The 24108-nt window shown below is 40.6% G+C and overlaps 1 protein-coding gene across 3 annotated transcripts; it reads left to right on the top strand.

Annotated features, from left to right (window-relative positions):
* The first annotated feature begins 174 nt into the window (after positions 1 to 174).
* Positions 175 to 23852, top strand: chd1l (chromodomain helicase DNA binding protein 1-like). 3 transcript variants are annotated; one of them, XR_008387093.1, is made up of 25 exons: positions 175 to 1320; positions 2534 to 2646; positions 5178 to 5284; positions 5417 to 5528; positions 5637 to 5668; positions 5769 to 5850; positions 6660 to 6822; positions 7520 to 7675; positions 7879 to 7971; positions 9230 to 9326; positions 10056 to 10129; positions 11391 to 11501; positions 11632 to 11746; positions 12070 to 12220; positions 14254 to 14428; positions 14510 to 14655; positions 16197 to 16360; positions 18351 to 18556; positions 19572 to 19670; positions 19750 to 19820; positions 19913 to 20027; positions 20354 to 20462; positions 21083 to 21370; positions 21924 to 22001; positions 23681 to 23786. XR_008387093.1 is itself a non-coding variant. In XM_053636316.1 (25 exons), the coding sequence occupies exons 1-25, from the start codon at positions 1227 to 1229 to the stop codon at positions 23801 to 23803; spliced, it is 3078 nt and encodes a 1025-aa protein (XP_053492291.1). In that variant the 5' UTR covers positions 175 to 1226; the 3' UTR covers positions 23804 to 23852. The 3 variants fall into 3 exon arrangements, 2 of the variants coding, with proteins under 2 accessions (XP_053492291.1, XP_053492292.1); XM_053636316.1 differs by having other exon boundaries at positions 21083 to 21373; positions 21923 to 22001; positions 23681 to 23852; XM_053636317.1 differs by lacking the exon at positions 23681 to 23786 and having other exon boundaries at positions 21924 to 22038.
* The last annotated feature ends 256 nt before the right edge of the window (positions 23853 to 24108 follow it).

Genomic DNA, 24108 nt, shown 5'->3' with positions numbered 1-24108 from the left:
TTGAACATCTCATTTTGGTGGTTATTTTTTTTTTATATATAAATATTACACAGCCAGGTATATGACGCCATTTTGTAATGCCAAAACCCGGAAACGAGTTAGCATATTAGCATTTCCAGTTCCATCATCCCGAAGTCAATGGGTTTTGTTTGTTTTTTTTTTTTTTTGAATGGGATTTTAGTTAAAAGCCTGAAATAAGGTCTATGGTGAACACAAGCTCAAAATATTTTCACGTTTTACTATACGACATTAAATACACAAGTAATGCCCTACTCATTATTTTTTAAAGCTTTTACGTGTATTGAAAAAAGCGCTTGCTGAAAAGGTGATAAAAGGCAGTACAGACGTTGTCGGGGACATTAAACGTCATCACGTCGAACAGGAAAATTTAAATAAATAAATAAAACGGGTTCAAGTATGCTGTGCACAATTTCCCTCCCAAAAAACGTGGATGATCCACAGAGTAAAATCGCATCCTGCAAAAATTTTCAATAAAGTTTAGAAAAGTTGTCGGAAGCTTGGTGATGGTGACGTTGAAATCGTGCGACCGTGATGTAGTTCGTTTATAGCATACTTTAGCATTATATTTCTGGCGATTGTATTTAAGCTTCAAACTTCATAAAAGTTGTGTTTATTTGTGAAAATTATCTTGATGGACAAAGCGTGTTAGTATTGTAAACCTTTGTCGATCACAGAGCTTATTTTTTGCGATAATCCAAAAGCCTATGGGAAAAACCTATAGGGTATTTGTCGAGGGAACGAGTGTGATGCTAACTTCCGGGTTCCGGTACAAAATGACGTCATCCCTGCGCCACTCTATTAACGCATAAAGCACACCTCTTTATTTTTTAAAATCCCTCTTTAGTTTAGTCTTGTCTTCTTTTCTTAACATGCTCCATTTGCTCAGCTAATTTACTAGTAATTTATTTTATGTATTTATTCGCTTAACTTTGCTTGTATTGGTATTTTTCCCCTCTAGCGGTTGTTCTTGTTCTCCTTATTGGTGATATTTGTTATCTATCTCTTAACTGTATCTTTTTTTTTCTTAATCTGTAAGTCTTCTTTGTTATTAATTAAAAAAGAAATAAAGAAAAAAGTAAAGCACAACCCCAGCGTGGTGATTGGTCAGTTTCTTCTTAGCCACGCCCCCACACGGAAGTAAAGTCTCTCATGGCGCGCAATAAGGAAACACAAACACTTATGAAAGTTTGGAGGTAATCAAAATAATGTCGAGGTTTCTCCAGGCGGTTCAGAGTAATATATCGGAGAAAGAAAAGTCGGAACTGTCTGTGAGTGAGCTGCAGAAATGCGGACTAACAGGTGTGTGAATTATAGAAGCAAAGAAACAGCGATATTTTGTTCATTTCACTTCACGAGTTGCATAGCAACAGTAATATCAGAGATTTGTTAACCCCTAATGAACATAATATGCACTTGATGTTGTATAATAAGGAGTCATTTTTTCCCCTTCCTTTCTTGTACAAATAATCAGAAAGATATGTAGAACGTGATAAAACATAATTCGCTGAGAAAACCTGTTTGGAAAATTGACTTCCGGTCTGGAATCTTTCATTGTGTTTGGATGCTTCATTTTATAAACACTCTGCAGGCCATCGTAGATCCTGGGGGCGGAGCTTCGTGAACAAGTAGTAAATAAATAATAAACAAATCATTAAAATTTCAAACTCTCTAACCATTAGAGAACTTTAAGGGAGAGGTGTGGGGCGTTACTACCCCAAAATATGATTATTTTCCCATAACAGCCCATCCTGAAGTGTTTTATTCTTCTTACACGACAGCAGTTTGTCTTCAAGGCCAATGATCATATCTTGGCAAGTAGTCTGACACAACTATATATCATTAAGTAAGAAATTAAACACTCTGCCTCATGCGGTTATAGGAAAATAATCAACGACGGGGTGGTGTGATGAAGCGGAGTTACTTTTCACCACCTCTGCATTTTGATTATTTTCCAATCGCCACATGTCCTGAAGTGTCAGTGAGCTAATGATTATATATATATTTTTTCATTTGAAGATCATAAGGAAAAGAAGAAAAAAAAAACGCAGCTCGTCATGTTGCAGAGAAACTGCGAAGCGTAATCTCCCCCGTCCTGGAGATGTCAGGAAACTTACTTACAGCTTTACCCTTGACTATGGAGACTCCTTCCATAAATGTTAAATAAACATCACAATTAAAAAGATTTTCTTTGTTAAATATCAATACATTTTTAATCAGTTTATTTATGTCTTATTAACTACAAGCGAGAGAAATAAAAGAGAATCAGGTGAGGGTTTATAGCTGCTATACCGTAAGTGAGAACAGGAACTAACTTGTTTCATGGACTTTCCACAACGTTAAATGTAGCTATAAATGGATAAAATGTACAACGTGAAATAAAAAAATTGTTTGTGGATTGCTGTGGTACAAGAGGTTGCTTTAGTAAAACCCCTCATTAAAGCGTTTAATTTCTTCTTCTTCTTCTTCTTCTTCTTATTATTATTATTATTATTGCGTGTATTGTATTGAGCAGGAATTGTGCTGAAGCCGTACCAGCTGGATGGCGTGCGGTGGCTCTCTCAATGTTTGAAGACTCTGGACGGCTGCATCCTGGGGGATGAAATGGGTTTGGGTAAAACCTGTCAGGTCAGTAATTTGGAGGTTTTTGTAACAGTAACTTCTTTTCAACATCCACAAGGTTGTGTTATTTCCTGTAATTGAGAGCCTGTAGACATGGAGGGCATCAAGGCTCAGACTTGTCTTACAGATTGCAGCATCAAAGACCAGAATAGATGAGAAACGCAGAGGTCGGGGTCAGGCGGGGCACGTTTTTACTCCATCTCAGCTTCCAGCACACCTGAGACCAACAAACACTGAACGCTTTAGTGGTGCTGGTCTCTGAGGATTACATTACATCTACATACCGGTCAAATGTGGCATGGTTTTTAATTTATTAACATTTAATAATTACATTACTCCACATAATGCTCTCATGTAGCGCTGTTGTATTTTCTTAACATTTAATTAACCACATTACCCTAATTTCTTCTTCTGAATGTATGCTGTGTAATCTAGATTAAAAGATCAGTTTGTAAACGAAAGCTAACCTACATTAGCAAGTTAGAGCTAACAAATATTAATGAGAATGCCCGCAAACTAGCTAGCGAAAGCTACAGTAAATTACCTTAGACTAGTTAATGAATACTAATGCAAATTATTTTTAACTGAGTAGTGAGTGCTAACCTTCATTGCCTTAGACTCGGTAGTGAAAGCTAAATTAAAAGATCTTACACTATTCAGGGAAAGCCAAAGTAAATTACCTCATACTAGCTAGCAAATACAACCTTACATTACCTCAGACTCGCTAAAGAAAGCCAAGGTAAATTACCTTAGACTAGCTAGAGAAAGCCAAGGTAAATTACCTCAGACTAGCTAGAGAAAGCCAAGGTAAATTACCTCATGCTAGCTAGCAAATACAAACTTACATTACCTCAGACTAGCTAGGGAAAGCCAAGGTAAATTACCGCAGACTAGCTAGCAAATACAACCTTACATTACCTCAGACTAGCTAAAGAAAGCCAAGGTAAATTACCTTAGACTAGCTAGAGAAAGCCAAGGTAAATTACCTCATACTAGCTAGCAAATACAACCTTACATTACCTCAGACTAGCTAAAGAAAGCCAAGGTAAATTACCTTAGACTAGCTAGAGAAAGCCAAGGTAAATTACCTCAGACTAGCTAGAGAAAGCCAAGGTAAATTACCTCATGTTAGCTAGCAAATACAAACTTACATTACCTCAGACTAGCTAGGGAAAGCCAAGGTAAATTACCTTAGACTAGCTAGGGAAAGCCAAGGTAAATTACCTCATGCTAGTTAGAGAAAGCCAAGGTAAATTACCTCAGACTAGCCAGAGAAAGCCAAGGTAAATTACATCATGCTAGCTAGAGAAAGCCAAGGTAAATTACCTCATGCTAGCTAGAGAAAGCCAAGGTAAATTACCTCATGCTAGCTAGCAAATACAAACTTACATTACCTCAGACTAGCTAGGGAAAGCCAAGGTAAATTACCTCAGACTAGATAGCAAATACAAACTTACATTACCTCAGACTAGCTAGAGAAAGCCAAGGTAAATTACCTCATGTTAGCTAGCAAATACAAACTTACATTACCTCAGACTAGCTAGGGAAAGCCAAGGTAAATTACCTTAGACTAGCTAGGGAAAGCCAAGGTAAATTACCTCATGCTAGTTAGAGAAAGCCAAGGTAAATTACCTCAGACTAGCCAGAGAAAGCCAAGGTAAATTACATCATGCTAGCTAGAGAAAGCCAAGGTAAATTACCTCATGCTAGCTAGAGAAAGCCAAGGTAAATTACCTCATGCTAGCTAGCAAATACAAACTTACATTACCTCAGACTAGCTAGGGAAAGCCAAGGTAAATTACCTCAGACTAGATAGCAAATACAAACTTACATTACCTCAGACTAGCTAGGGAAAGCCAAGGTAAATTACCTCAGAATAGCTAGGGAAAGCCAAAGTAAATTACCTCAGATTAGATAGCCAATACTAATGTTAATGACCTCAGACTGGCTAGAGAAAGCCAAGGTAAATTACCTCATGCTAGCTAGCAAATACAAACCTACATTACCTCAGATTAGCTAGGTAAAGCAAAAGTAAATTACCTCAGACTAGCTAGTGAAAGCTAATGTAAATGACCTCAGACCACACAGCAAATGCTAGTTAAATTACCTCAGAGTAATTTGGGAAAGCTGACCGACATTACCTCAATCTACATAGCAAATGCTTAAAGAAAATTGCCATAGACAAACTAATGCATGTTAACTTACATGACATCAGACTAGCTAGGGAAAGCTAATGTAAATGACCTCAGACTACTTAGCAAATGCTAACCTACATTACCTCAGACTAGCTAGGGAAAGCTAAGGTAAGTCGTAGGAATGTTAGCGGAAGATCATCAACGTTAGGGTGGTAATAGTAACTATGGTTCATCACACTACCTCACCACTGATTCTTTTCCTATAACAGCACACCTCATTATGTTTTATTTCTTACTTAAACATTATAAACCATCCCTTTCAACATGAAGGAAAAGTTCCTGAGGTCACTGCTCTTAAACGATATATCATGCGTATATCAGTCATGTTCGTCTCTTCCACAGACCATCTCCTTGCTGGTGTACGCCAGAGGACATCTCCGCATGAAGGGTCCCTTTCTGGTGCTCTGTCCTCTGACAGTTATTGAGCACTGGGAAAAGGAGTTGAAGAGGTAATGTATTAATTCCTGCTTTTTTTTCTTAGTTTCGAATCATTTGTAAAATCTTTATAATTAGCTCGGATATTATTACGATAGTTCCTGATTTTCTCTCTGTCTCTCTCTCTCTTTCCCGTCCTGCTTCAGTCTGTGCCCCAGTCTGCACGTGGTGCATTATAAAGGTGATAAAACAAAAAGAGCTGAGCTGCAGAGAAACATGGAGGACCAACCTTTCCACATCCTGCTGACTCACTACCAGGTCAGGATATGAACTGGATGACAGGATTTTTGTCCCTTTTTTTTTTCTTCTCCTCCTCATAATCGACATCTCATAGCTTCTTTATTCTCCTCTTCTTTTTTCCCCTAGATTTGCCAGAATGACGCGTCGGTATTAAAAAGGTGCTTCTGATTTTGATGATTTGGAAATATAAGTAAATTAAATAAAATTAAATATAAAGCGTGTCGTGTTGTGCAATTCGATAAACTTTACTTCTCGCAGGTGGAACTGGGATATTTTGGTTGTGGACGAGGCTCAGCGACTGAAGAACGAAAACTCGAAGCTTCACCGAATCCTTACAGAGGTGAGCGGGAGTGTAAGCGACCGCGTGTCAGGATTCATCTTCTCTTTTCTAAACGGCTTATTTTGGACGATTTTATAAGGCGAAATCGCAGTTTTATCCGCGAGTTAACGCTTCCGGTTTGTTTTTCATCGATTCAGCTTTAGCGACGCTATTTCGCGCAAAAGCCGCCATTTTTGTATTCAGGACAAATCCTCGAGAACGACTTCTTATCCTGTTCGCTCGCACCCTTCGTACGATGTGACGTAATGGAGCTGTATGCACAATGTCGGGCCGTTATAAATAGTGTAGAAAGACATTCGAGAGTCAGAACGTTCAGAAGATGAAAGTATTGGCACCCTCGGCGATTACAGGCTGGACTTGCGTCTGCGCGAATTTGAGATACTGATGCAAGAACTCTGCGTATCGGCGATACCAATCCGATGTTCTTTTCTTTAAAAGCCACAAAGCTAAGCTAAAACCACAAAATTTTTTCAAATGTTTTAAAATGAAATATATAGCTAAAAACACATGACTTACGCATACTCTCAGCTTTCACTCAAATGGTAAAGTGTAGAGTATAGATATAATCAAAATCTGTCCTAGCGGAAGATGTATTTCTGTCTTTTTTATACGTAAACATTTGCAGGCCTAATTATTTTTGCACTGGTTTGTGGTACAGCGCCTCGTCTGCGTAATGGTGCTGTGCGTTTCACACCACGGCACCAGTCTTTGTGTGCATAGACTCCAATCGCTCGTTTGATTTAACTAGCATTGCTATAAAAATGTGCGTATTATTAAATTTTGTCCGCTGTTTCCCGTTCCGCTCTCAGTTCTCTTTAGGCTTCAGACTTTTGCTAACCGGAACGCCCATCCAGAATAACCTGCAGGAGGTCTACTCGCTCCTGACCTTCATCCAGCCTGATATTTTCCCACCTGACGCTACAACCGAGTTTGTGAACGCGTATGCGGATGTACAGACTCAAAGCTCACAAGGTATTACACCATCATCCAAACATTGTTTATCTTTTATAAAAAAAAAAAAGAAAAACTGCAGATGAATTCCCGATAATTGCATCCTATAGATGATATACTGTGTATGTGTGTCAAATGTATACATTTTTTAAATCGGAATAAGTCAGATGAACCGAGTTAATATGTTAAATCACAGCTATACATCTGTTTTAAATAAAGTAATGGAATATGTATGATTTGATACGGTGAAGTTTTCTGTAAGGAGATGTAAGGAGTCTCCAGTGTCAGTAAAGTAAAGCTGTAAGTTTACGCTCTGTGGTTAATTGGTAACGTGACAAGCTGTGGGGTTATTATTATTATTATTATTATTATTTTATTGTCTTATTAACTTATTAAAAAGAGGCTGTTTATAGCTGTCACAATGTAACGAGAACAGGAACTAACTAGTTTAATGGACATTTAATTAAACATTAAACATTACTATAAAAGGATAAAAAGTATGACGTATCATTCCTTAATAAACAAATATGTGTAATTGTTGACATTTCTCTGGCATAAGAAGAATAAAACACTTCCGGACACGCTTTTATAGGAAAATAATCAACTTCCTGGTTGTAACAGTAACTCCGCTCCGTCGCGCTAATCCGTTATTGATCAATTTCAGCATTACATCATGACACGGCGTGTTTTATTCCTTACTTATCGACTGTGTGCGCAGCTAAGGAGCTCCATCGGGTTCTCCAGCCCTTCTTGCTCCGCAGGGTGAAGGCCGAGGTGGAGACAGAACTGCCGAAGAAAGTAGAGTTGGTGGTTTATCACGGGATGTCTGCTGTCCAAAAGAAGTACTACAAAGCCATTCTGATGAAGGACCTGGGTAGGACACGCCCACATACATTACACACACACACAAACACACACGCACAAAAAACCCCCAAAGTTTTGTGTTTAGAAAATGACTGATTTTGTTGATACGTATTTGAAAGCCCTCACGCTGAGATTAAGTGAATGTATGGTACATGCTTTTACATGACACGAATTTACATTTTTAAATTTTTAAATGACTGACTGGATTTTCAGATGTGTTTAGGAGCGATCAGGGCATTAACAACCGGCTCCTGAATGTTCTGATGCAGCTGAGGAAGTGTGTGAACCACCCCTACCTGTTCAACGGTAATGTCCATTCTTTACTTTTCTTATATACTCGAAGTCTGTTATTGATGATGATTGTTCAGTCAGTTTCAGAATGTGATTGACTCCTGTATTGAATAGGTCAAATAAACGATGTGATGTATGCAGTAGGTAACATTTTTGCCATTGTCTAACGGGGGGCCAATAATTTTGAACTTGACTGTAAGGACAGATTAGGAAAACAGTGATTCACAGCTTCCATGTTGCAGTTTTTTTCTTACAAGCTTCTGCTAACGTTTTCCTGGCTTCAAAGTGTTAGCCCCGCCCTCAGCATGAACCCAGCTGCTCAGCCCCGCCCCTTTCCCATAAATGGCATAGTAGTTTAAACAGAAACGACAGCTTTTAATGCAAATGTATTTCACCTTATGGCCAGCAGAGGGCACTAACAAACCATTTTTTAATTTAATTTTATTTTATTATTTATTTTTATTATTATAATTTTTTTTAAAGAACTTGCTGGTTTAATATCTAATTCTATAACACTCTGTCTCCTTCTCTCTCTCGCTTTGAATGACAAGTTAAAAAGAGGTTTTAATTGGCTTTTTAAACAAGCTTTATTGTGTTGTAATCAGAACATGTTCATGTACTTAGCCACCCTTTTATCTATCTATCTATCTATCTATCTATCGATCTATCTATCTAAGTAGGTATTTAAAAGCTGCTGCTTATTTGCTTATTTGAAAATGCTGTGGTGGAAACACCATGAATGGTTAAAATAAAAGACTGCCAAAAGTCAAAGTCTTTCTCTCTCTCTCTCTTTCTCTCTCTCTCTCTCTCCCTGTCTCGCCCTCCCTCCCTCTCTCTCTATTTCTCTCTCTCTTTCCTTTCTCTCTCCCTCTCTCTTTTCCCCTCTCTCTCCCAATCTCTCTCATCCCCCCCTCTCTCTTTATCACCATCTCTCTCCACCATCTCTCTCTCCCCATCTCCCTCTCTCCCCATCTCCCTCTCTCTCTCCATCTCTCTCTCTCCACCACCTCTCTCTCCCCATTTCCCTCTCTCTCCCCATCTCTCTCTCTCTCTCTTTATCTCCCTCTCTCTCCCCATCTCTCTCTCCCCCTTCTCTCTCTCTCTCTGTCTCTCTCTATCACTCTATCTCCCTCTCTCTCCCCCATCTCTTTCTCTCTCCACCATCGCTCTCTCCCCATCTCTCTGTCTCTCTCTCTCTCTGTCTCTCTCTATCACTCTATCTCCCTCTCTCCCCCCATCTCTCTCCCCATCTCTCTCTCTCTCTGTGTATAAGGTGTGGAGCCCGAGCCGTTTGAGATGGGTGAACACTTGGTGGAGGCGAGCGGGAAGCTCTCTCTGCTCGACTCTATGCTTGCCCACCTGTTGGAGGAGTAAGCCTTTCTCATTGAATTGTCATAACCGTTTCTCTTAACCATTAAAAGTGTCATTCTTTAGTGTATTGATCCATGCTATTGGATTTCTGTCCGATACCCTGCTCGTTTACTCGTAACAATTCGATTCAATACTAGCTAGGTTACTCATTTCCCTATCAGTATCGCTACTGACGAGACCCGAAAAACATTTACTCATCCTCTGTCTGAAATAACTGCTATTGACGCATCCCCGCTGTCGTATTCTGCATTTCTCGGTAATCCCCATGTGTCCGAATGACTCAAAATAACTACAATATGGCTAAAACTCTCTAAAATAATTGTAAAATAATTGTCAAAAACAATATGTATAATTCACAACAGCTCAATAATTCACAATAGCTGTAGTTCATCCTCTCACTAACTCCAGTCTGCGAGCGAGCGGATGAACACTAGTGACTTGTCTACTTATTTTGAATTTTTATTCACGTATAGATTTAACGCCGAAGTGGGTTTTCGGTGTTGGTTTGAAGGTGACTAACCCCTTTCTCTTCTTGACTGTGGATTTAAAAATTTTCAACGTTTCAGGGCTCATTTCGCAGAGTTATTTATCACGATGAACGGTGCACAATACGAACACAACGAACCATCCGCGCCGTCTAGGGTTCGAGCGGTCCGATATCAGAGGTTCTGGCTGGATTTAGCGCGATATAAATTACAAAAAAAACATTTGTGTATGTGTGACTTCAGGGGTCACCGGGTTCTGCTGTTCTCTCAAATGACCAGGATGTTGGACGTTGTGCAGGATTACCTGGAGTACAGAGGTAACACACACACACACACACACACACACACACACACAGTATACGGCAGTACACACCATCACTGAGCAGCCCAAATTCACTAAATCCTGGAGGTTTTCATTTATATCTCATCTGGTTTGTTTTAAAAAATATTGCTGAGCATCTCTTGTAATCATTGTACAGTCTTTTTTTTTCCCGGTCTCTTTACACCAAGATCCACCCACTGCTAATTAATATTCATAAAGCAGTATTTCAATATTCATTAGTAACTTATACTTTTTTAAAATCAGCTATTGTACAGCCTTTTTTCTCTTTTCACTGCGACCCACTCGCTGCTAATTAATATTCATGAAGCTGCATTTCAATATTCATTAATAACTTATATATCATTTTTAAATCAGTTATTATACAGCCTTTTCTCTGTCTCTTTTCACCGAGATCCACACATCGCTAATAAATATTCATACAGCAGTATTTAAACATTCATTAGTAACGTATACTTTTAAAATAAATTGGAACTTTTTTCCTGTCTCTTTTCTCCGGGACCTTTCTCACTCCTCGTTAATATTCATGAGCTTGCTGCTACCTTTCTCTGTGAACCGCGAAGGGAGAAATGCATTTAGCGTTTTCCTTTAAAATCAGTTCTGTGTAAAAGCCCGAGATAACGAAGTAAATCTGTTTCCTGACATCTTCAGGACGGAAGAGTTTACGCTTTCCGGTTTCGCAGTGACATGACAAGCTGCGGGGGGTGTTTTTTTTTTTTTTTTTTTTTTTCTTCTTCTTCTTAACTTCAGGAGAGTAAAAAAGAAAACGGCTTATAGGTGCTAAACCCTAAGTGATAACAGGAACTTGTTTGGCAGATGTTCCACAACATTAAACGTAGCACATTCTTCTTCTGAATAAAAGTTGTTAGCATATGCAAATTGCCCTGGCGCAAGAGAGGAGGAAAAACCCATGCGCCGTTTTATAGGGAAATAATCAGGGCGGTAATCACAACCAGCAAGAAAACATCAAACAGTGTGTTTATGTGCTTTTTATTTATTTAATTTTTTTGCACATTAGCTCCTGAAGAGCCAGTATGTGGTTTTACTTAGATTGTGTATTGTTGCGTAACGTCGCATTTTTTTTTTTTTTTTTAACAACTGCAGGCTGCACGCTCATGTTGTTATCAAGTTCTTAGATCTAGAGAAGTAGCTGTGGTTTACAGTAACTTCCTGTCTGTCTTTTTTTTTTTTTTTTTGCCGTTTTGTGTGTGAACGAGCACGCTCTTGACTTCCCTCAGGTTACAGCTATGAGCGTCTGGATGGCTCGGTGCGAGGAGAAGAGCGCCATCTCTCTGTCAATAAATTCAGCACCGAAGAGGTCTTCATCTTCCTGCTCAGCACAAAAGCTGGTGGGTGGTTTCTAGCGAAGCGTCTGAAAACCGCTGAATTGCAGAGAGAGAGAGACGCCTAGTTTACCTAGAACCCTGTGTGTGTGTGTGTGTGTGTGTGTGTGTGTGTGTGTGTGTGTGTGTTGTGTAGGAGGGGTCGGTTTGAACCTGACGGTAGCCGACACTGTAATCTTCTTGGACAGCGATTTTAATCCACAGAACGACGTGCAAGCGGCGGCTCGAGCTCACCGGATCGGCCAGAAAAGGTAGCGACCGTTACTAAGCAACACCGACGCTGGAGACTCCTTCCCGTGAACGTTAAACGGGCGTCTCCGTACAGAAAACCTCACGTACGAGCGACCCCCGTGGACGAGCTGTTACCGTAGAAACGACGAATAACGTATTGTATGACGCGCCCCTGCACCGTGCCCAGAGCCACCGTTGTCGTTTTGTGAAAAATTCGAATCGAAAGCCGACCAATCAGAATCGAGAATTGAACTTCACACCTACAGCATGACGTAGTATACGTTCACGTATAATTCTTCACAGGAGTACTAAAGTATCATGTTATATCTGTTTTGGTGGACAGGCCTGTGAAAGTGATCCGGCTGCTGGGGAGGGACACGGTGGAGGAGATGATCTTCTCCCGCGCCGTGTCCAAACTGCGTCTCACCAACACCGTGATCGAGGAGGGACAGTTCTCTCTGCTGGAGAAGAGTAAGGCTGCTTCTCAACTCGAGGTACGTCTCTCACCGCCCGTACCACTCCACTCCTCCTGTCTCGCTTATTTCACCCCTAACCTTCCTCCCTGCTGGAGCTCCGTCATCCGTACCGTCCGTGATGATCATGAAAGTTCAGCACAGGGGTCTTTTTGTTATAAAATAATTGCTCTTAACTGTTTTAAGTCCCGAAGTTCCTATATGTCGTTATTTCTGATTCACTGTACATGCTCACTAGGGTATGACGTAGTAGTGCACTAACCACTCAACAAACCCCATTTGATATTCAGCAACAGAAAAGCTGTGATTAGAATAAATCCTTCGCATATAAACTGCGTATTTTGAGTATTGATGATTGAGTATTTTACTGCACTGCACTGATATGAGGTTTAACCGTCTTCTTTTGATCAGGGACAACCTCAAATCCACAAATATTACATATTGCCGCTTTAACTTCAGGGTTTTGTGTCATGTTTTCATTTGAATACGGCCTGTACCTGAGACTTCCTACCTGTCCTTCAAAGGAATTACCTTTCTTTCTTTCCTTCTTTCTTTTTATGCTTTCACCCTTCTACTTTTCCTATGTTTTTCTTGCTTTCTTTCTTTCTTTCTTTCTTTCTCTTCCACCCTTCTACTTTTTCTTTCTTCCTTTCTTTCTTTCTTTAATTTAATCCTTCTACTCTTTCTTTCTTTTCTTTCTTTCTCTTCCACCCTTCTACTTTTTCTTTCTTCCTTTCTTTCTTTCTTTAATTTAATCCTTCTACTCTTTCTTTCTTTTCTTTCTTTCTCTTTCACCCTTCTACTTTTTCTTTCTTCCTTTCTTTCTTTAATTTAATCCTTCTACTCTTCATTTCTTTTCTTTCTTTCTTTCTCTTTCACCCTTCTACTTTTTCTTTCTTCCTTTCTTTCTTTAATTTAATCCTTCTACTCTTCATTTCTTTTCTTTCTTTCTTTCTCTTTCACCCTTCTACTTTTTCTTTCTTCCTTTCTTTCTTTAATTTAATCCTTCTACTCTTCATTTCTTTTCTTTCTTTCTTTCTTTTCTTTCTTTCTTTCTTTCTTTCTTTTCTTTCTTTCTTTCTTTCTCTTTCCCTCTTCTACTTTTTCTTTCTTTCTTTCTTTCTTTTTCTCTTTCTCCCTTCTACTTTTCATATGTCTTCTTGGTTTCTTCCTTTCTTTCTTTATTTTTATTCTTTCACCCATCTACCTTTCCTGTCTTCTTTCTTTCTTTCATTCATTTTCTTTCATTCTTTCTTTTGTCAAGTTCTTCCTTTTTTTCACTCTTATGTCTTCCCTATCTCTTTTTCTTTCTTTCTTTTTTCTTTCTTTCTTTTTACTTCCACTCTTCTGCTATTCCTCTCTTTCTCTCTCTCTTTCTTTTTCTTTCTTTTCCTTCCTTTATTATTTTTGTTTATTTATTTATTTATTTATTTATTTATTTTTCTTCCTTTTTTCTTTCGTTCTTTCTTTGTTTATTTATTCATTTAACTTTTTTCACCCTCCTACCTTCCCTATCTCTTTCTTTCGTTCTTTCTTTCTTTCTTTCTTTCTTTCTTTCTTTAACTTCTTAGTTTCATTCACCTTTTCTTTCTTTCTTTCTTTCTTTTCTACCTTTCTTCTTTACTTTACTTGTAAAGTTGGCGTGACAGTCAGGTTGTGTTGAGTGCAGTGATATACCTCTACCTTTCCTATGTCCTTCTTTCTTTTTCTTTCTTTTTCTTTCTTCCTTGTGCACATCTCAGTGCAGTGATAGACGCAGATGTTGGACCAGTTGTTGCCGAAAGTGTGGAAATGTTCCGGAGTCCGTGCGAACTTCTAAACGGATCTTACACAGGTGTTAGGTTCAAGAGAATTACTAGAAAGGCAGAATTAAGGATTTATCTGTTTTGTGTTCAGTTTCTTGATGTATCGCACCCAAAGCTTTATTTTCAACCACACAGTAGGCTTTTTTTTTGTCCAGATTTGTCTGCACAGTCACAGGGCAATGTGAGTATTTTATCTGAGTGCTGTGTGTGTGTGTGTGTGTTTGTGTGTTTGTGTGTGTGCACGCGCAGTTGAGCGAGATCCTGAAGTTTGGAGTCCACAAACTGCTGTCGTCAGATGAGAGCTCAGTCCAGCGTGTGGACGTTCTGCAGGTCCTGGGACAGTCCCGAGATGGCAAGTGGCTGGTGGACGAGGAGCACGTCAGGCCTGCTGAGGAAGAGGAGGATGAAGACGAGGAGAGACAGAGTAGGACGCAGTAGCTCTCCCGGCGGAGGTCATTTATACAGCTCCGTGATGCGCGCCTTAACCGTTTTTCTTCCTCTCCAGATCACATGTACTTCTTTGAGGGGAAGGACTACTCCAAAATCCCGAGCACGGAGGACGAGAAAAGGTTCGAGCTCATGCTGGAGGAGCAGTCAACTCCCGCGGAGGACGCCGGGAAAGAAGGACGCAGCCTACGCCACAAAGCCGGAGTGAGTGACGTAGAAAAATGAAACCAATATGACTCGTGTCTTTTCCCACCTTTAATGTGATACCAGAACCAACGTTTTAGGCAGAAAAAAGATCGCATAAGTATACACACCCCTTAACGAACACTTTGTTAATGCACTTTTTGCTTCTAATTCAGCACCCAGTGTTTTTAAGTAAGAGTCCACCCACTTGGCACGTCTTCATTTGGCAGTTTTATTCCACTCTTCCTTACAAAAACGCTCCGGATCTATCAAACGTGCGAGGAGATCTCCTGTGCAGCGCCCTCTTCGAGTCATTCCACAAGGTTTTCAATCGGATGTAGACGTGGGGTCTGACCGGAGCATTCCTAAACGTCGATCTTCTTCATCTGAAGTCGTTCCTTTAGTTGACTTGGATTTGCGCTTCGGGTTGTTATCCTGCTGGAAAATGTCCGGCAGGTTTCGTGGCGAAATAGATTCGCGTTCGGAGTGATCCACGATTCCGTCTATCTCGACTAGTGCACCAGTCCCAGCTGAAGAGAAGCAGGCCCCATAGCATGATGCCGCCACCACCATGCTTCACCATCTGCACGGCTGTCTTGTTTCACGTCCAAAATAATTTCTCATCAGAACAAAAGACAGTTTGCTTCATGGTTTGGGGGTGATTTAGGCAGGCTTTGATGTTTGTTTCCCTCTCATGAGAACGTGGTTGAGTCTAGCCACTCTACCCCATGGCCCCATAGAGATTGTTGTCACATGCAGGGAGTGACCAGTACTTCTCAGATATTCCTGGAGCTCTTGTAATGTTGCTGTCGGTCTCTTGGACGCCTGATAAGTCTTTTTGTCCTGTCCTTTTGTCAATTTTGGAGGGATGTCTTGTTCTGAGTAACGTCGCTGTGGTGCGCCGTTTTCTCCACTTGTTGATGATGGCCTTTACCGTCTAATCAAATGTTTTGGAAATTCTTTTCATTCTTTGTCTAACCCCGCTCTTGATCGATGACGTTTGACGGTTAGACCCCGTACGTGCTTTGTAAGCTCTTTGGCTTCAGCAGTAGGATGAAACCAATCAGATGTCAAGACAATCCTATACGGAAACAGCCGGAGTTTATTTGGGGTTAATCAGAATCACGTCATTGATGACAGACGTACGATGATAACTTTTGAACGTGAGTTAGTCTACTAACTAAGATTCGTAATATCTTTTCATTTCACCGTATGGTTTGGATTGTTTACTCGCAGGACGAACCCAAATTACATGCTAACGTCCTAGAATGCTGCGATATTACAGATAATTGACGATGTATTCCCTTCTCTCCATTCAAAAAAACCACGGCGAGGGGGTACAAACGTTTGCGATTCACTGTGTAGTGTTTAGAAACCTTCGGAAAAATGCTGTCGAAACCATTTCAAACCCAACGGAGTCAGGTCTGGTTTGTGGTACAGTCATGTAGCTATGCTAACGTTTTCCACTTCCACTCCGAACGAATAGGACAGAGAGTCGTTTTACAACGTCACGGGCTTGATAAAACGAACCCAGCGTGATCCGGTTAACTGTTGTCTTGTAGGTTTTATTCTCTGGACATTTAGCATCGACTTCGAGAGTGAAGAGGCCTCTGACGGAGTCTGAGCTGGAAGAGAGGCGTCGGAAGAGAGAGGAAACTGCTGCTAAAAAAGCCAAGCAGCAGGAAGAGAAGAAGAGAGAGCGCGAGGAGCAAAAATACAAGAAGAAGTAAGAGTCTGCTTAAGGACGTGCTTCATTAAGACAACGCAGCAGCCCCCCGTCCCCCCCGTCCCCCGTCCCCCCACCCCCAAGTGCCTGGTGTTTCTCTTAAAAATATATGTATGTATATGTGTGTATATATGTATATGAAGCTACACAATAATCTAGCTGTAGCTTTAGATCGAGTCAGAAAAGGCGGTGGAGCCGTGAGAGGAAACGGACTCTTCACGGTGACACCGGATCGTGAGGTTTACGAATCTACGACGCTATAACGTCAGGCAGTGCCGACGGTGTCGAAAGGTTCCTCGGCACGAGTTTGTCTCTCGAAATCTAGTGTGAAGTTATCCACCGAACGTTGAGTAAGACCCGGGTGTAACCCGTTTATTCGAAATGATCCATGGCAGTCTTTAGGGACTACGTGTAATAACAGCACAGCGATCTCATGAAAGTCCGTCAGCAGCAGAGAGCGATTCTCAGGTGAAGGCAAGCATCAGGTAGAGCATCAGGATGGATCAGGCAGGTCCGGAGGGCAGAAAGAGTCAGGGTCACGGGCATCTCATCAGGCAAGTATAGGTTGTAATGTATACTGGAGTTTGGAGTGATGTGAATTTTATTGTTCTTTGCATAGGGAGCTTTTGTTTTTGTTTATTTGCTTTTTTTGTCCTCTTCTGTATATGTTGATCCTTATCAGGGGGCCATGCACCGAAGGTGCGTAGACATCGTATTGTTATTCTACCTTTTCTTACAGGGGGGCAAACGCAGAAGCTGCGTAGGCACCCTATTGTTATTCTATCTTTTCTTCTTCTTCTGATCAGGGTGTCTAAGGCAGATTTAGATGAGAATTTCCGCCATCTTGGATTTTGCCAAAAACTGTTTTTATTGCTACTCCTCCTACAAATTTTGTTCAATCAGCACCAAGTTTGGCACAATTCGTCTTCATAGTAAGCCTCGCAAAATTTATCAAAGGAATCTTAAACACTCCAAACGGTCTGTCCGTAATGCTCCGACGATTCTTTGGGGAAACCGCCAAACAGGAAACGAGGCTGTATCTCAGCAACTACTTTTCGCACTGACACAAAATTTGGTAGGCATTCTCAGGACTGTGTCCTGAGGCTATGCAGCACATTTCGTGACAGCGCCACTTACTGGTCAAACGTTACAATAACATGCTAAAAATGCTTACGTCTGACTGTTGCTACTCCTCTAAATGTTGTCCAATCTTCACCAGATTTGGCACACATCATCTTGAGACCTGTCTGAACAAAAGAGATCAAAGGAACTCTGAGATTCAAAACCGGTTTCCCATAACGCACTGGCAAATGCGTGAAACTTTAAATCATTCTTGAATCCATTTGCCTGTAGTTACGGCTCTGCTTTACCGTGATTGCTTGCGCAGCAATTGTAGCGTGTCTGTGAATGTGCGGTTCACTGAGTCTGCGTGCTTGGCCCCCAAAAATCCTGCTTGCAGCTTTAATTATTATTAGTTTTATTATTGTTATTATGATGTTGATATCATGACATACAGAGCCTGTGAAGGGACCTTTACTTAAAAAAAAAAAAATAAACAACTAAACACTAATAAATAAATAAAAATCTAGTGAAAATGGAAAATCATTACATGTACTCACGGTAATTTGTCATTTTCACAAGAATTTTGTTTTCCCCAAAAAATTTCACGGTAATGTGACAAATAAATGCTTTCTTTCTTCTTCTTCTAAAAAAAAAAAAATAATTACACCATCTCCTTTTCTTCCAGAATAACAAATCATGTGAAAAGGAGATTTGTTTTAGTATGTATGTATGTATGTTGTTGTTGTTGTTGTTGTTTCTTTTGTTTGTAGTAAAGGTCCCTTTAAGGGCTATGATGTTTTAGCACAAGCTTAACTGTAATATATCGTTGGTCGTAGAAGTGTTTATGTTTAATATTGTATATAACTACTGCTATAAGTTATTTTTCATGGTATATCGATAATTGCAAATTTTACTGTGTGTGTGTCAGGATGGCGTGGTGGGCATCATGTGGGTATACATCGCTGTGCCTGCCCTCTGCTGATAGTGAAGGCGAGGATGTGGACGAAGAAGAAGAAGGAGACGTCAGCAGTGTGAACTCTACCGACTCGGATGACACGGCGATTCGTTACGTACTCGGTGATGTCACACACCCTCAGGCTGAGCGCGAGGACGTCATTATCGTTCAGTGTGTGGGTATGTTTAAAAAAAAAAAAAAATGGAAAAAACCCTGCTAAAACGACTGGTACTGTCATAGCAACAATGCCCATGATGAGTGATGAGCTATCAGTGGAATTTAGACAACCTAAAGGTTACGTGTGTAAAATATTTTGTCCTTTTGTAACTCATAACGTTTCACATTTTATCATAATACCGCTATACCGAGATCGTATAAGTAAAGAATAAATGTCCTGAAGCTTTCCCCCTGACTGTTACAAAGACTCCTTCCAAAAATCATCTTTTTTTTTTTTTGCTTCAGCAAATTGTTTTATTTTGCCTTTGAATAGCAGAAACCAGGTTCTGCAAATTTAGTACCTGCCTATCAGTCATACAAATTTACACACAAGTAACTTTACGGTAATTACATCACACTGCATGTTGGGCTAAATGAATCTATTTACATTGACTTCACCCTCTGTTTTACACTTTTATCTTAAAAACACAAAAAAATTGCATATTTATTAAAGGAAACATGCAAAAACTAGGTTTTAACTTTGCAAGGTGCGAAGACACAGTCCTCCATGGACCCTGTTACGACCTGGTTGATGTCCCTAAAGAGTCGGTGTGCGAACATTCCATAAATAGTTTTATTTTGTCTTCGTATTTCGGGGTTCTTCCCCACGGTTATACTCGTATTTCCACACAAGGCTGTGCAAATGACACTGCAGGAGATCATCTATTCATCTATTTGCATTGGCTCCGCCCGTTGTTTTAGGTTTACTTTTAGGTAAAAACACCCCGAGACGCGTATTTAGTAAGCCAAGCACACCATGTTGCTCATGTGAAAGACACAGTCCTCCGTAGACCCCCTGTCGAGATGTTTGCTGAGCGTTTTGACGCGCACGGACGTCTTAATTTCGGACAGATATACCGTTCCGATTTCAGACGAACCCTCCCGAGGTTTTCCGTCGATACGTCCCGACAAACGAGCAAAGGAAGTGAATTTGGATTTTATTTCATTATTTATTTTAAACCGTATATCCGTGTGTAGACGATTCTGGACGGTGGGGGCGAGGCGGCTTGTTCACAGCTCTGGAGCTCCGGTCAGATGAGGCGAAGAAACAGTATGAACTGGCAGGAGACATGGAAGGTGAGTAAACGTCCAGATCCGCCGGCGGCCGATCGTCCGTCGGTTCTCCGGGTTTGACGCACGCATTACTCCCTTTTAGATTTGGAGCTCGGGAGCGTGCTGCTGTTCTCCATTGACGACAAACAGTCGAGACTGAGCGGACGAGACTACGTGAGTCAGAACTCTACCGGCTTCTGTTTCGCAAGATCTTCCATGGTATCATCAATCAGTCCTAACAGATCTGTACATTTCACTCGCTGTAGTTGGCTCTGATCGTCGCCCAGAGGAGAGATAAAACCAACCAGCTGTCAGGGATTCACCTCAATGCCCTGGACGAGGGGCTCAAGAAGATCTACAGAGCTGCCAAGCAGAAGAAAGGTAAAGATCCTGCTCACTTCCTGTAGCTGACTCTCGGCTGATTAGCGTTACGGACATAAAAACGGATATAAATCTAAAGAATTCAAGATATGGTTAATAAGTAAATAAATAAATAATAAACGCTTAGCGCAACAGGGAATGGCGAAGTTTCTAGGTTTTGTAATGAAAACATGAAATGAGTAAAAATGTTCAGAGATAAGCGGTTTCTTATACGCAGTGCGTATCGTAGAGATTAAAGGAAAAAAGCCGTCGCGATGTTGGACGGGAAGGAGTTTTGCGATTAGGAGTATCGAGTCGATTATTCTTTATCTGGCTCTTTTTTCCAGCGAGTGTCCACCTTCCACGAATTGGACACGCCACCAAAGGCTTCAACTGGTACGGCACTGAGAGGCTGATACGCAAGCACTTAGCCTCCCGAGGAGTTCCTACCTTCATGTATCCTTCTGTACACATCTGTAAGACAAAACGTGAAGAAAAACGTGTGTGTGTGTGTGTGAGAGAGAGAATCTGGTGGCAGTGGTGGTTAGGGGTTAAGGCTCTGGGTTACTGATCAGAAGGTCGGGGGTTCAAGCCCCAGCACTGCCAAGCTGCCACTGTTGGGCCCTTGAGTAAGACACTTAACCCTCTCTGCTCCAGGGGGCGCTGTATCATATCGGACCCTGCGCTCTGACCCCCAACTTCCTAACATGCTGGGATATATGAAGAAAAGAATTTCACTCTGCTTTAATGTGTACGTGATCAATAAAGACTCATTATCATGATTGACAGTTGCGTAGATATTCAATATTAACTGAACTCCTGTAAGCCCCGCCCCCTCTCCCACCATCCTACATTAGGAATCTTTCAGCTGGTGTTCTCTCGTCTCTACTCGATTTTCAACAGACAAACAGTAGCTTTTTCCCACCTTTTTCCCTTGTGGTTTGGGAAAGGACTACTCCTTTCTCTCTTACGCATTAGCTCCGCCTCTTTCACTAGCATTTACTGAGTATGCCTTTTAAGCATAGTATGTGACTAGAAAAGCATTGTTTGTGTACATCCTTAACTTGAATATTTAGATACTACTACAAGCGTACATCCTCTGACCCCACCACGACTGCTTCGTCTTCGACCGCGGCGATCCCGTCCACCTCGCGCTCGGCGTTCGCTCCTCCAGCACCGGTCTCTCCCAGCTCCTCGTGTTCTCTCGGTCCTCCGGAAGAGCAAGCCGAGTCTCCAGAAGGTTCTCGTGCATCGCGGCAGGGTGGAGAAGCTTCCGGTTTACCCGACTTTATGAGAGGAGTCTGCGTGTTGTTCTACCACGTGGGGGCGACGGAGAGAAAGCAACTCGCACGCTACCTCATCGCATATCCTTTGAACTAAGCGCGTGTTCTAGGCGTGTTCCCGAAAAGCACAGTCATTTTCCTGTGAAATTTTCAGTCATCGCCGCAAGATTTTTGCGGTCGCTCAACCTTTTGCGTGTAATTACTTTTATTATAGTAGAACAGGTTTTAAACAGGCCGAGCTGCCTTTTACACTTTTCCAGCCTTAAGGCAGAGAGCACTTCTTAAAGGAAGAATGTTCCTTCCCTAATAGTTCTGAAGAATTAATACAGACTGTTTTATCGAAGCCTGCGCTCCTAAGGTTTATCATGACGATGGAGACGAGTGAGCTGATCAACATCCCAGGGTTTACGGAGTCTTTTCATTAAAAATAAATTAAAAAACAAAACTGTAGTTTTATGAAAGGAATAAAAACATCCTAGAGCTTATAGGAGAATCATCAACTTCTGACTAACACCAGACTTTCAATGGAAAAAAAAAAACAAAAAAGATGTACTACCTCCACTGACTTTCTGATTTAGACAGCGATAAGAAACCTTTTTATCTACACACGTCTCCTTAACCCCTCTGTACATACGATGGCGATGAAGAGGACCTCGTGAGCTCACACGTTACTCACATTGTAGCAGAGGTAGAAAGTCCAGCTCATATACAGGTACAAAGCGTTTTTTCTGACACGGCTTTAATCGCCCTTTACACGTAACGTATCATTACAGTTAGAATACGAACATAAAATGGTGACCCTTTACGTTAATATTCCGCTTTACTGGCATTATTTAACACGTGAGATAACGTGAACAAATCCTGAACGTCAGCGTCAATACACCGTCTCGAACATTTAACAACGTAACCAAGGCTCGTGTTAATTGACGATTATGTGTTCTTATTTATCTTGTTTCATAACACCTGCGTTTAACCGACACCGTAATGACGTGCCTTAACGATGATCTCAATTTTAATTCCAGCTGATTTGCGTGTCGTAGGGGGCGTGGCCTTGCAAGTTATGCTTGATCCTCAGTAGGTCACATGACCATGGCATGTATGTACTCCGTACCTGTGCTAGGATCTCAATCACTCAAGTTATCCTAAAACCCCTGGAAGAGTCACGTCTCTGAAATGTCTTCTTATATATATATAATATATATTTATTATAAATGTCAGCTATATTTCATTGTTCTGACACGTGGTTTTGGTTTAGATTTCAGCGAGAGACGACAGAGAAGATCGAGTGCTTCCTGGAGTGTTTTTATACTTTCACAGTGTCTATAAAAACCTCTTTTCACACAGGATATAAGAGCTGTCAGTTCAGACAGGATATACTGTATATTACCCGGAGTTATTTCTAGCTATTAGTCCACCTCCACGTGTAAAACTACTCCATATTAAATAGGGCTTTACTCTGATCCTTCGTTAACGTTACCAATCGTTTATTACTGCCGAAGTTTAGTGGTTATTAGTGTCGACTAACGCGGTTACTGTAGTAAATAATGTTAGTCAAGCCGTAAGATAAACAAATATAAACATTTCTCAAAATCTGTAGCTACAATTTTAATAGGTTTCGCAGTGTTTCTTAGAATCTCAAATTTCTATAGGTGAAGGATTTTTCGAAACGGTTTGTAATGAAAATATAAGACTTAATAAGGTTTGGTTGTTGTTGTTTTAAATGTATGTTGTATATGCGAATTATTGTTTTGTTTTTTATTATAGTTTTAGCTACAGTACTGACTTTCTCGCAAATATTGTCCAATGTTTCATTTTTTTATATATATATATATATATAATATAGCGCTCTTATCTGTCTCTTTACTGAACAATTCTGACACCTGAAAGTTTTCTCACATCTTTCCCAAAAAATCCGCAACAGTCACAACTACCAAAGACGAAAATAGTTTTCTCTACTTTCTTCACACAGGATGCTGTTTATACAGTGAGTCTATGTACAACGCGAAAGGTTGAAGAAATGTACACGGGATAGATCGGATTGCAGATAGGAATGTATTTCAGATTTCAGTAAATCAGGGCCTTAGGTGCGGGAGGACTAAATGACTCCAACAAAGTACTCCAAAACAGAATACTAAAACGAAGGGGTGTAAGTAATCATGGCACATATGGGTTTGTTAATAATATATACTTTTTCATAAGGGTCTTTTATAAACGTACAGAATTTTGCTTTGGTTAAATACATTCAATTGAATTGAATTTTTTTTGAATCCCCAAAATAGGCATTTTTATACTCGTTACCATTTTATACTCGTTACCAAGCACGCTAATCTGTATGGCGCTGATGTTACAGGGCACTGACAAATGAGTGTCATTTGTGTTTGCTCTCGCTAGGAATTGCAGGATATGTGTCAGCAGTGCCCTCAGGCCATCCTTGTAAAGAAGAACTGGCTCAAGTCTTGCTTTGCCAACCAGAGAAAAGTCAGCACTTCCAAGTATATCCATCATTTTAAATAAATGTATTATATTTTATTCGTATGGATGATCCCAACCCCCCAATCCCCCCCCCCCCCCACCACCACCAAATTCAAAGTGTACCTCTGCGCTTGTGTATCCTGGCCTTTGAAAATCAAATCAAATAAAAATATTTATTTATTTATTTATTGCTCTCTTTTCTGTTTCTTACTCTTATCGGCTCATCACGTTGCAGTCAATGTTGAATTATTGTCGGGGTGGTGGCGGTGGTTTGGGGGGGGGGGGGCGGGGCGGGGTCTCTAGGCGAAAATATCTCTATAAAACAAAACAAAAATTTACATTCAGTG

This window comes from Ictalurus furcatus, chromosome 11 (genome assembly GCF_023375685.1).
Source record: "Ictalurus furcatus strain D&B chromosome 11, Billie_1.0, whole genome shotgun sequence".
NCBI lineage: Eukaryota > Metazoa > Chordata > Actinopteri > Siluriformes > Ictaluridae > Ictalurus > Ictalurus furcatus.
This window is presented reverse-complemented; position numbering and strand designations above follow the sequence as displayed.